Source organism: Schistocerca serialis, chromosome 5 (genome assembly GCF_023864345.2).
Source record: "Schistocerca serialis cubense isolate TAMUIC-IGC-003099 chromosome 5, iqSchSeri2.2, whole genome shotgun sequence".
NCBI classification, from domain to species: domain Eukaryota; kingdom Metazoa; phylum Arthropoda; class Insecta; order Orthoptera; family Acrididae; genus Schistocerca; species Schistocerca serialis.
Window position 1 is genome coordinate 564,982,051 of NC_064642.1, and position 14,181 is coordinate 564,996,231.

The following is a 14,181-nucleotide window of genomic DNA, read 5'->3' on the forward strand; positions in this document are numbered from 1 at the left end:
AAGTAACTAAAACTACAGGGTGAAGGAGTATTTTTGCTAAGCACCTGCACTTTGTCAATCTTCACATTAGCTCTTTATATTTTCTTAGTTTCAGTACATTCTATATCAAGTCGAGATAGCATCACATACTGATATAATTCCATATATGTAGCAATACAGCACTGCCCAAGAAAAAGACTTGAAATCACAAGAAAATGAAGGAAGGATACACAAAATTAAAAATGAACATGACACTACTACTTAAGACATTCTTTAATTATTTGCTTAATGTTCATAATTTACAATCATTATTTTTTTCTTTTAGTTACTTCTGGTGGTATGTAACTTTCGTCGTCTTCTTTCTTTTTCCCTTTCCTTTTTACCTCCTCCTTTGGTACAGACTTGGCTTCTTTTATAATAAGGTTAAGTTTCTGTAAATTATCAAAAAAGAATAATTCCTCCTCTTGTTTTGCTAGCCGCTCCTTTTCCTCTTGAATTTGCTGCAATCTTTTCTGTGTCTTCACTTTGTCCAATTCTTTCTGGAGGACTTCTTCACGCAGCTTCTCCCATTCCTTATATACACTACGTTGTGCAGTTATCATCTGCTGCTCATGCTCGGCCACTACAGCTTTAACTTTACTCACGACTGCTGTATGTAAACACTCATTTGAAACAAGGCCCAAAGTTCTTATGTTTTCTATTTTTTGTATGCATGTATCTCTTACACTACTTCCAGGGTCCTGTTTTTCTGGATCCTTTTCCATTTTCTGGAGTTCACGTTCAAGTATTTTTATCTGGAACCAAAACAGAAAGAATCAGTTCTCTGAAGATTCACCAGTTTGACATCATTTTTTTACATAAACACACCAGCACACTTACCCCTTCATTGAATACTGTTTGTTTTTTCTCTAACACTTCATCCAGACATTTAACAACTTTGTTCCATTTTTTATATAGTGCCCAACCCACTAACTGGTATGTGTATCCAACAGAATCAGACAAAGCTATGCCAATGGTAGCAAAAGTCTTTCCGAGCAAGAGCTGAGGATCACGTAGATCAAAATGGTCATCAAAATATGGGTTTCGTATGTACTTTACACGTACTTTCACCTGAAAAAATATTGAAATGTAACTAACAATACCTCAAAATATTTATTTTACATGCACTTCATTATCACCTTCCCGCCACGGAAAGTCATGGGAATAATGGAAGAAATTTGTGCGACTATCTAATGCTCGATGCCTCAACTATACACTGAGGGAACAAAAGTTATGGGATACTTCCTAATATCATGTTGAGCCTCCTTTCCCCCAGCGTAGTGCAGCAACTCGATATGGCATGGATTCAACAAGCTGTTGGAAGTCCCCTGCAGAAATATTGAGCTTTGCTACCTCTACAGCCATCCATAATTGCGAAAGTGTTGCTAGTTCAGGAAGTTGTGCACTAACTGACCTCTCGATTATGTCCCGTAAATGTTTCATGGTATTCTGTTGGGTGATCTAGGTGGCCAAAACATTCACTAGAACTGACAGAATTTTCTTCAAACCAATCATGAACAACTGTGGCCCTGTGACACGACATTTCTGGGGAGTATGAAGCCCATAAATGGCTGAAAATGGTCTCCAAGTAGCCAAATACAACCATTTCCAGTCAGTGATCAGTTCAGTTGGACCAGAGGACCAGTCCATTCTATATTAACACAGTGCATTTATTATTATTATTATTATTTCTTTCTTGTCTCAGACGTTATGTCTGGTTAAAAATGGAAGGTGACGCGGACCTTGATCAAGCGTGACTTCCTTTTAACTGTACGGTATATGTTACATTGCGTTTAGGAACTTTCGGGTAATTGAACAAGTGTCAATAATTACAGATTTCTGTAGTTGTATATATAAGTTTGGATGTAGCTGTATTGCATTGATGTACTGGTGGATACTGTGTGGTATGACTCCTGTAGTTGATAGTATAATTGGTATAATGTGAACTTTATCCTGATGCCACATGTCCTTGACTTCCTCAGCCAGTTGGATGTATTTCTCAATTTTTTCTCCTGTTTTCTTTTGTATATTTGTTGTATTGGGTATGGATATTTCGATTAGTTGCGTTAATTTCTTCTTTTTATTGGTGAGTATGATGTCTGGTTTGTTATGTGGTGTTGTTTTATCTCTTATAATGGTTCTGTTCCAGAATAATTTGTATTCATCGTTCTCCAGTACATTTTGTGGTGCATACTTGTATGTGGGAACATGTTGTTTTATAAGTTTATGTTGTAAGGCAAGTTGTTGATGTATTATTTTTGCTACATTGTCATGTCTTCTGGTGTATTCTGTATTTGCTAGTATTGTACATCCGCTTGTGATGTGATCTACGGTTTCTATTTGTTGTTTGCAAAGTCTGCATTTATCTGTTGTGGTATTGGGATCTTTAATAATATGCTTGCTGTAATATCTGGTGTTTATTGTTTGATCCTGTATTGCAATCATGAATCCTTCCGTCTCACCGTATATATTGCCTTTTCTTAGCCATGTGTTGGATGCGTCTTGGTCGATGTGTGGCTGTGTTAGATGATACGGGTGCTAACCATGTAGCGTTTTCTTTTTCCAATTTACTTTCTTCGTATCTGTTGATATTATGTGATCTAAAGGGTTGTAGAAGTGGTTATGAAATTGCAGTGGTGTAGCCGATGTATTTATATGAGTGATTGCTTTGTGTATTTTGCTAGTTTCTGCTCGTTCTAGAAAGAATTTTCTTAAATTGTCTACCTGTCCATAATGTAGGTTTTTTACGTCGATAAATCCCCTTCCTCCTTCCTTTCTGCTTAATGTGAATCTTTCAGTTGATGAATGTATGTGATGTATTCTATATTTGTGGCATTGTGATCGTGTAAGTGTATTGAGTGCTTCTACGTCTGTGTTACTCCATTTCACTACTCCAAATGAGTAGGTCAATATTGGTATAGCATAAGTATTTACAGCTTTTGTCTTGTTTCTTGCTGTCAATTCTGTTTTCAGTATTTTTGTTAGTCTTTGTCTATATTTTTCTTTCAGTTCTTCTTTAACATTTGTATTATCTATTCCTATTTTTTGTCTGTATCCTAGATATTTATAGGCATCTGTTTTTTCCATCGCTTCTATGCAGTCGCTATGGTTATCCAATATGTAATCTTCTTGTTTAGTGTGTTTTCCCTTGACTATGCTATTTTTCTTACATTTATCTGTTCCAAAAGCCATATTTATATCATTGCTGAATACTTCTGTTATCTTCAGTAATTGGTTGAGTTGTTGATTTGTTGCTGCCAGTAGTTTTAGATCATCCATGTATAGCAAATGTGTGATTTTGTGTGGGTATGTTCCAGTAATATTGTATCCATAATTTGTATTATTTAGCATGTTGGATAGTGGGTTCAGAGCAAGGCAGAACCAGAAAGGACTTAATGAGTCTCCTTGGTATATTCCACGCTTAATCTGTATTGGCTGTGATGTGATATTATTTGAATTTGTTTGGATATTAAGTGTGGTTTTCCAATTTTTCATTACTATGTTTAGGAACTGTATCAATTTAGGATCTACTTTGTATATTTCCAATATTTGTAGTAACCGTGAGTGGGGTACACTATCAAAAGCTTTTTGGTAATCAATGTATGCATAGTGTAGCGACCTTGTTTAGTTTTAGCTTGGTATGTCACCTCTGCATCTATTATCAGTTGCTCTTTATATCCTCGTGCTCCTTTGCAACAGCCTTTTTGTTCTTCATTTATAATTTTGTTCTGTGTTGTATGTGTCATTAATTTCTGTGTAATGACTGAAGTTAATATTTTGTATATTGTTGGTAGGCATGTTATGGGGCAATATTTTGCTGGGTTTGCTGTGCCTGCTTGATCTTTTCCACGGGCTTTCCAATTGTGCGTAGAATTAATTGCTCGGGTGACTTCATGTTGCATAATTATCACTTCAGGCATTTGTGGTACCATCTTGTATGTGTCTGTTTCTGCTTGTATTGTATCCACCGTGCATGCCTGTTATGTTGTACCGGGTTTGACCATATGTTGCTCCAGAAGTGTTCCATGTCTGTTATGTTTGGTGGATTGTCTATTTTAATGTGTGTTTTATCTATTGTCTGGTAAAATTTCTTTTGGTTTGTGTTGAATGCTTGGTTTTGTTTCCTTCTATTTTCACTTTTTTTGTATCTTCCAAGTCATTTGGCCAATGCTTGTAATTTTTGCTGCTTTTCATCTAATTGCTCTATCGCTTCTTCTTGTGAGATTTTATCTAACCTTTTTCGTTTTTTTTCTGACATTTCATTTCTTATAAATTGTGTTAGTTGTCCGATGTCTTTTCTCAGTTTTTCTATTCTGATCTGCAGCCTGTGTTGCCATGCTGGTTTTGTGGGTTTCTTCTGTGTGTTGGTTGGTTCTGATCTCTGCCTAGTGTGTATATTTAGTGTAGTGAGTGCTCCTATATAAACCAGTAGTTGTAACTCTTCCATAGTTGTGTTTTCATTTATTTTGTTGTGTATGATTGTGTTGATAGTTTTTATTGTTGTTTCGACTTGTGGGTTATTTGGCGGTCTATGCAAGAATGGTCTAATGCCTGTATTTGTGTCTTTGTATTCTATATATGTCTGCTGAAATTTTTCTTCTATATCTAACATGTGTGTCACTTCGTGTTCTATTTGTGATTGTTCTGGTGACTGTCTTAAGATTTCGTTTTCCTCTGATTGTTTAATTGATGCACGTTGTTCTTTGTTTGTTTGCTCTGGGATGTTTGAGTCCATTACTGTATTTTCTTCTTCTTCTGATTGCACATTATTTTGTTCCAGTATTTGTTGTACTTGTTGTTTGATGTTTTCTAATTCTGACTGGGGTATCCTGTTATTTTTTATTATTACACGGACCTGATCAGCTAGTCGTTGTTCTATTACAAATTTTAATTCCGGGTATCTGGTAATAAATGTTGTGTATACTTGTGATCTGTATCCAGTTGTGTTGGTTCCTAGGTTTGTTGCTTGGTAATAACAGAACATGAGGTGTCGATTAACTTCATCTGACCATCTCATCCTCTGTCTTTGTTTTCCTTCTAGGGTGGTTGCAGGAAACATATCCTGCAAAACACCTCCATTTGGATTTAAATCATTTTCCAGTTGGCTAGCAGTGTCGTTACCATTGTGGGCGGGCATAGGGTTCAAGCGTCGTCCCCGACCATGACGGCGCTTGTCCGAGGCTTCTTTAGTTTTGCCCTGAACCAACTAATCACACTAAAAGGGGGGTTAGCTCTATTAGTGGTTTGTTCTTTTCGTCGCCTTTTACGACTGGCAGAACATACCGGAGGCCTATTCTTTTTCCGGGCCTTCACGGGAATTATTATTATTATTATTATTATTATTATTATTACTATTATTCAAAACTACTTGCAATTATGTACAGCATGACCTAATACACAATTCATGTGTCAAATACGAGATACGAAAAACCAACATCAAAATCAAATAGATCTGCACTTTGTTAGGAAAACATTGAACAGTGGATATAGGTAAAATGGACAAATGCCAACATATCAAACATTGGCTGCCTCTAAATTTTGAAGGGAAGAAACTTTTGTGTGAGAAAATAAGTAAAATTATTGCAGAGCCTGATAGGGATGCTTTTGGAGAGTAAAACATAGCAATTTTAATCCTTACATATCAGAATGTCAGTATATAACAAATAAACCACAGCACTTTGACGTATACTTAAATGAATCGAAACTACATTTCTTCATAGCACATGAATTAGGTTGCAAGGAAGAGGAAACATACGGATACAGGCTGAGAAATTACAAACTAATGAACTTGTACTTTAGAAGGTGGAGGGGTAGGCGTTTACAGTAGAAATGATACATAATGTGAAAAAGACAATTGGATTGATGAGCTGAGTAAAGAAACGGTACTTGAGGTTGCATAAACAAATTTAAAACTAGAGAACAATAGCCTGATTATAGTAGCCCTGTATAGGTCACCTGGAAGCAATAATGTAGAATTTTTCTGTTGTCTGGAGGACTTACTGGAGAAGACATCAGCATACAAAAAATGTGCTTTTTGTTGGAGACATCAACACAGACTCTTTAAATAACAGCAATAATTATTTGCGTTACATTGACTTACTTCAGAGTTACAACTATTATCACATAAACTCAGCACCTACAAGAATTACTGTAGAAAGACAGACATGATTGACCACAATCTACATAACAAAGGAGAACATAAACATAACCACCGTAGAAAACAACAGATCTGAACACAGAGGCATTACTATGGAGATTGATTTAGGGAATGTAGATATAACTAAAAGTGATACATTTATGTATTAAAGAAAATTTAATTATAATAAACGTAAGAGGGCATTAGGCAATGAAAAATGGGAACTAGTTTACAATGCAACAAATGTGAATGATAAATGGGAAATGTTCTGTAAACTATTCAATAAGACTTTAAATGAAACATGTCCTTTTGTAAAACAAGTAAGCAAAGCTATTAATCACAAAGCTGATAATTTCCCTCCAAAAAATCATGGAACTGAGAGAACATGAAAGTCTGTTACATACTCTTTAGAGATACTAAATTACAATACTGTGTAACAAAATACAAACTGGGGAAAAAGAGAGAGAGAGAGAGAGAGAGAGAGAGAGAGAGAGAGAGAGAGAGAGAGAACAGAGATTTCTTGACTAAACTTAAAGCTCAGAAATATGCCTATCAAGAAAGCAAACTCAACCTGTGTTAGTAAATCAGCCTGGAAAATAGTGGGAAACAGCATCTCATCAACACACCAAAATAACATTAAAAGAAAATGACAATGTAACCAATGACCCAAAAGAGAAACACATACAGTTGTTTAATACAATTGTCACAAATGAAACACATGATTGGGCACTGAATTTAAGCCAATCCTTTTTCATCCATGGCATTACTGAGAGGGACTTCCTAGCAATCACTTCAAAACTTCAAGCTAAAATGTCTTGTGGGTGGGATGACATGTCACCTAAGCTGCTACAGGAATGCAGAGGAGAATTAGTGAAGCCTCTGACACATCTAATAAATATCTCCCTCTGCCATGGAGAATTCCCTGCTCTTTTGAAAATCACTGAAATTCTACTGGTGTATAAGAAGGGAATAAAAACTGACACAAAAATTAGAGACCAATATCACTAACTTCAGAGCTTGGGAAACTATTAGAGAGAGTAACATGAAATAAATTTGAGGTATATTTCATCAAACATAATCTATTTAACAATCTACAACATGGTTTTAGACAAGGAAGATCTACTGTAAAAGCAGTAGCAATTTTTATACATGAAATAGTAAAGAAGTTAGAAGAAGGAGACAGGGTACCGGGCACCTTCCTGGTTATGAGTAAAGCTGTTGATACTGTAAGTCATATGATTCTATTGCATAAATTAGAAGCATGTCGGTAGAGAGGGGTAGCGTTACAACTACTTACCTCCTATTTGAACGACAGGGAACAGTGTGTCAAGCTAACTTATAAAAGGAACAAACAGCTGGGAACAACCATATCAACCCAGGCGATACTTCAATGTGGTGTGCCCCAAGGAAGTGTATTGGGGCCTTTTCTGTGTCTCTTGTACATGAATGATTTAACCAAACCCCAAAATTGCATGTTTGTAAGCTATGCTGGTGACATCTCTTGTTAGCTGGGGCTGTGATGCGCAAACTACCACAAACAGTAGTGAAATCAATTATAATTTTCTGTCAAGTTATCTTATGGCAAATAAGCTAATCGTAAATAAACGGAAGACAGTGACAATGCAATTTATGCTTAACTATAGTAAGAACATAAATAGAACTCTATCTATACATCCACTGGCCTTTAGCTATGGAAACAAACACAAATTTTTGTGTATAATTGTTGACAAACAGTATAATTTTTGACAAACACCTGCCATGGAAAGAACATATAGACCATATTTATAAGAAAACCAGTACAAATGTGTACACTGAAAAGGGTCTCAGCCGCCGTGGATCATGATAGCTTGGGACAAACATACTTTGGAGCGATACATCCACATCTTCTGTATGGTATTGAGATACAGGGTGGGGCACCAGCTGCCTATACAGGCAAGTTCTTCAGACTACAAAAAGGTAGAAAGTGTGGTGTCACCGCCAGACACCACACTTGCTAGGTAGTAGCTTTTAAATCGGACGCGGTCTGCTAGTATACGACGGACCCGCGTGTCGCCACTGTCAGTAATTGCAGACCGAGCGCCGCCACACGGCAGGTCTAGAGAGACTTACTAGCACTCGCCCCAGTTGTACGGACGACTGTGTTAGCGACTACATGGACGGAGACTCTCTCATTTGCCGAGAATATAGATAGCATAGCCTTCAGCTAAGTCAATGGCTACGACCTAGCAAGGCGCCATTTATCCTTTGCTATGTATCTAATGAAGCATGTACAGTAACAAGACCAATGTTCACCAATTGTGGATTAAAGTTAAGTATTCCAGAAGCTACGTACTTTTCTTTATAGCATTCATTACGTATCCTGTTTCAGACCTCACGCCAGCCTGCGTGAGTTTAAGCGCGTGCCTTTCGGTTACCCGTCACTGTGGACTGGCTGTCTTGTCAGTCCACAACATTTCTGGCGACGAGTAAAAAACAGGGTCTTGTTCTTTCTACTTGCTTAGATTACTTGTGTCATGGCTTCGCCACAATCTCCAGATGTACTGTCCGAATTTTATCGCTTGCAGAATCAGCAGACGCAGGTGTTATTGGATGCCCTTGGACAGCTCGTCCAGGGTCAACGTGCAATGCAACACGATGCGGCAGCCACCGCTTCGCAGCTACCGCAGCCACAACACGCAGTTGCACTGCCGTTTCGACAATTCAATGCGGCGATGGAAAGCTGGCTGGAGTGGTCACGCCAACTTGGATTTCTTCTCGCCGCCTACAGAATTCAAGGTAACGAGCGGCAGCCTCATTTATTCGCGTGTGTAGGGGTGCAAACGTACCGTGTGATAGTGAAATTATTTCCCCGACGCGACGTAGCAACTCTGTCCTACGAAGAAATTTTGTCTGCTTTAGATGCCTATTTCAAAGAAACAGTTAATGTAGTTGCAAAAAGGTATACGTTCTTTCGTACAAAACGTACGGCCGGTCAGACTAATAGGGAGTGGGTTGCAACATTGCAAGGTCTTACTAGGGATTGTGCTTTTGAGTCTGAATGTGGACTCCCTTATTCAGATACAATGGTATGTGATGCAATTGCACAGAACGTTTCTGATGTTCGTATACGGGAGCAAATTTTGAAACTAGTCAATCCCCCCCTTCAACAAGTGATAGACATATTGGATAGGCAAGACACACTTGACTTTGCTCAGGAATCGTTCGAAACTTCGCCAGCAGTGTGTCACATTAACCGGCCCGCCGGGCGAGCTGCACGGAACTGTAAACAGCCCTCGCGCACGTCCGCGCAGCCACGTGTCCCGCGGCAGCAAGCAAATGCAGTGAAATCATGCCCACGGTGTGCTACTAGACATTCGCGTGAGAATTGCCCGTCACGCCAAGCTATCTGCTTTTTCCGTAATAAAAAAGGACATGTTCAGAGTGTTTTCCAGAAAAAGCTCAGATCGGACACTAAAAACCATTCCAGGCCCTTTGCTTCGTGCCGGAATCGAACCAAGACTACTCAGGCTCGTGAACCTTGACCCATGGACATTCATGTAGTTAATTCCACTCCGCCCAGTGCCACTCTCTCTAACAGTCACTGTGTTTGTCCCACAAAAAGTGTGCGTCGACATCGACGGAAATCACGTCAAGTCGCGAGTGATTCTGAACCAGTGTCGGTTCACGTTGCACACAACAGTCGCTCGTCATCAGCAGGACAATAAACTTTTTGTAGACTTGGACATTAATGGCAACGTGATCCCATTCCAGCTCGATACCGGAGCTGCAGTTTCATTGATCAATAAAGACACGTACAAACAACTGGGCACACCTCCGTTGCATGCCGCAAATGTTAAGCTCACTAGTTATTCAGGACAGCATCTCCCTGTGTTAGGACAGTGCAGCCTTCTTGCAACATACAAGGGACAAACAAAACTTGTGTCATTTTACGTCCTTCGTTCTTCTTCTGCAGTGAACTTGTTTGGTTTAGATTTATTTCAGTTGTTTAACTTGTCTATCGTAAATCAGGTCCTATCAGTGAACCAGACTGTGCCTTCAGCCAGTGTTTCTCGTCTATGTGAAGAGTTTGCAGACATTTTTGCACCGGGCCTTGGTTGCGCTAAGAACTATGAAGCACATTTGGAACTGAAAGTAAACGCGCAACCGAAATTTTTCAGAGCGCGCAATGTTCCCCACGCATTGCGTGATGAGGTCGCAAGAACATTACACGATTTAGAATCACAAGGTGTGATTGAACGTGTGCAGGCTTCTCTCTGGGCATCACCCTTAGTAATTTTGCCAAAACCTTCCGGAAAACTGAGACTTTGTGTGGACTTCCACGCTACAGTGAATCCACAGACTATTGTTTCTGACAATGGCCCACAATTCATGTCTGCAGACTTTCAGTCATTCAGCAAGGCCAATGGTATTCAACATCTGACATCCGCGCCGTTTTCACCTCAGTCAAATGGTGCCGCTGAACGATTGGTCCGGACTTTCACGTCGCAGATGTTGAAGTTGAAAGAGTCACATTCTCGGGAGGACGCGTTATTGCTCTTTTTGTCTTCGTATCGCTCTCAGCCCCGAGATGGTCGCTCGCCGGCTGAGTTGCTCCACGGTCGTCCTCATCGAACCTTGATGTCTTTGTTGCATCCGCCACATCAGGTTCTTGTGCAGCGGCAGCCACCTGCTTTTGTTCCAGGCGACGTTGTATACTATCGCCACTATCGAGGTTCACGGCATTGGCTCGCAGGGCGCATTCTTCGCTGCCTCGGCCGCGCTATGTATCTGGTTTTGGGGGCCTCTGGTGAGGTGCGTCGGCATCTCAATCAGCTGCGCCTCTGTCGTCGCACGGGTTCTGCCGCTCCCCGTCTGATTTCAGTGACGGTGCCGTCCGGTCAGCGCCCTGGGGACCCACCTACTGGCTCGCCTCATCCCCAGGTGTTACCGACGATGCCTTCCATTTTGTCCCATGGCGTCGCGCCGCCGCCGCAGCCGCCGCCCGCAGTGGACGCTTCGCTGCAGCCGCCCAGCGCCTCCTTGGGTCACGCGCCGCCGTTTGCTTCCCGTGACCGGCTGTCCTCTGGCATGGAACTCTTGCCCGCTCCGGACCAGATGTTGTCTTCGCCCGTCGGGTACCCCGACGCGATGGAGGTCGACCCTTCGGCCCCTCCTATCTCTTTACAGGCGCATACACCGCATGTTGGCGTGCACCCTGGACTAGGTTTTCAGGCGTTTCCTAGCTCCCCTCGGACCGAATGGCAGGGTGCGGGTGGCACAGCCTCGCCTGTTGTTAGGGTCCCCACCTCGTTGTATACGTCAACATGCGGTCCTCCCCACGGCGGGCGGAAGCCTTATAACACAACCGTTCACCGATTTGCGGGGGAGGAATGTGGTGTCACCACCAGACACCACACTTGCTAGGTGGTAGCTTTTAAATCGGCTGCGGTCCGCTAGTATACGATGGACCCGCGTGTCGCCACTGTCAGTAATTGCAGACCGAGCGCCGCCACATGTCAGGTCTAGAGAGACTTACTAGCACTCGCCCCAGTTGTACGGACGACTGTGCTAGCGACTACATGGATGGAGACTCTCTCATTTGCCGAGAATATAGATAGCATAGCCTTCAGCTAAGTCAATGGCTACGACCTAGCAAGGCGCCATTTATCCTTTGCTATGTATCTAATGAAGCATGTACAGTAACAAGACCAATGTTCACCAATTGTGGATTAAAGTTAAGTATTCCAGAAGCTACGTACTTTTCTTTATAGCATTCATTACGTATCCTGTTTCAGACCTCACGCCAGCCTGCGTGAGTTTAAGCGCATGCCTTTCGGTTACCCGTCACTGTGGACTGGCTGTCTTGTCAGTCCACAACAGAAAGAATGGTAGTCAAGGTAAATAGGAGAGACCCTCGTAGAGAAATCTTCAGAAAATATGAGCGCTATTCAAAAAGTAGGGAACATTTCCATCTGACGCCGGTAGGCGTGCACCAATTGTGTGTGCTCTGCAGCTCAGTCGGCATTCATCTGTGACAGCGGGAACGTCTCTGCGCATCTGTTTTTTTTTTTTTTTTTTTTTTTCCGATATTCGAATTTGAAATGTGTGCTGCAATCAAAAAACTCTCCAGTTGTGAGGTGCGATCTGTGATATGGTTTTGTTGGCAAAAAACCTAAAACCTATAGAAATTTATCGTGAACTGTGTGAAGTGTACGGAAACAACGTAATGAGTGAATGTTCCGTCCAGAAATGGTGCATTCGGTTCAAAAATGGCCAAACCAATGTTAATGACAAAGAGAAGAGCAGATGCCCTTGCATTGTGACTGACGATCTTGCCGCTAATGTTGTTGAAACGATTCGTGAAACCCATCGCATCACAATAATGGAGCTTTCGCTTTCTTTTCTGGAAGTTTCGCGGACTTTGTTGTTTGAAATTGTCACTCACAAGCTAGGCTACCACAAATTTTGTTTTTGCACAACAATGCCCGACCTCACATGGCAAACTGCACTAAAGAACTCCTTAATTCATTTAAATGGGAACTTTTCCCTCATCCACCCTACAGTCTTGCACCAAGCGACTTCCACTTGTTTCCCAAGATGAAGAACTAGCTTGCAACGCAGTGCTTTGATGAGGACACGGAACTCCCGGCGGGCGTGATTTACTGGGTGAAGTCTCATGCGGCAGAATTTTATCACACTGGTCTTTCAAAGCTTGTCCACCACTATGATAAGTGCCCCAATGTGTTTTGTGATTATGTGGAAAAGTAGTATGTCAATTGATCTTTCAGATGTATATAATAAAATGTATTTCTTGTACTTAGTTTTTTAAATGCCAAAATGTTCCCTACTTTCTGAATAGCCCTCATATAAGGTACTAATCATCTACTCTATGTACATCCTGCAGGCAGTAATGTTTATTCAAACAAAAACCAGTATATCATGTAACAAACAGTAATGTGCATAGGCACAATACATGGCAAGGCAAAATTGTCACAGAACAGAACTGAAAAAAACGGGAGGGGGGGGGGGGGGGGGGGGGCTACCGACTGTAGTCCACATACAATAGGAACTACCTTTTATACTTCTATAACAGACTTCCATCTGACCTCAAGAGAGCTAATTTAAACGCTTTAAAGAATAAACTTAAGCATTTATTAATAGAGAAAAGCTGTTATTCAGTAGAAGGTTTCAAGCTGTAATCTCCCTTTGTAAAACAGTGTATGTAGCTTAAGTATGTTTCTGCAATGCAAAAATAATAATTTCTAATCTTCACACACTATGTCAATGTATGCATTTATATTTCAAGTCCCTCTATAAAACAGTGAATATAGCATACGTTTGTTTTTGCAACAAAAAAGTCATAATTTCTCACCTACCCTATTATATCAATGTTTGCACTTACATATGTTAACTAAACCTCTGTATATGTGAACTAAAATCTATTACCATGCCCAAAAACTGACTATATAGGAACAGCAAACAAACAAATAAATACACACATAAATAAAAATAAATAAGTAAGCAAAAGTTCTACGATTTAGACTGGTTATAAAATGTCTCAAAATAACCACACTTTAATTCCTGCAAATCCCGTAAATACACTTTGTTTTGTTGAGTAATACACATCACATTCAAAAATAAATGTTTGATACAACATGAAGAGACTGACAGATGACCCTATGAATAAAGTTGTTTATTCAGTATGATGTGTTTCCAAGTTGAAAACAGGATGAGGTTTTGATTGATGGAATGTTTAATAGCAAATGTATGAAAAGTCTCAAAATGTAAATTGTTTTGATGGTGTGCAGTGATCTCATTTTAAAGTAAATGCTGAACATATATGGTTTTCAATACATGGCTGAAATAAGGTAATGGACCATAGTAGTGTAAGAGATGCACACGTTGAACAGTGGCTTGAATAGGTAATCTATCCCTCATAACCATGGACACAAAAAAAATGATAGAAGGTAAACACAATTATAACTAGCAGATTCATAAGAGTCAGATATTAGGTATTATTTGGGGAAAAGTTCAATATTTGCTTTAAA

General features: G+C 40.2%; 1 protein-coding gene across 1 annotated transcript in view; it reads right to left on the reverse strand.

Annotated features, from left to right (window-relative positions):
- Positions 1–237: 237 nt before the first annotated feature.
- LOC126481359 (28S ribosomal protein S27, mitochondrial) overlaps positions 238–14,181 on the reverse strand; it is a 63,077-nt gene continuing 49,133 nt past the window's right edge. The window contains exons 6-7 of the mRNA XM_050105057.1: positions 859–1,089; positions 238–773 (exon numbers count right to left, since the gene is read on the reverse strand). Of these exons, the coding sequence (XP_049961014.1) occupies positions 288–773; positions 859–1,089 (717 nt within the window). The 3' untranslated portion in view covers positions 238–287. The remainder of the gene's footprint in view (positions 774–858; positions 1,090–14,181) is intronic.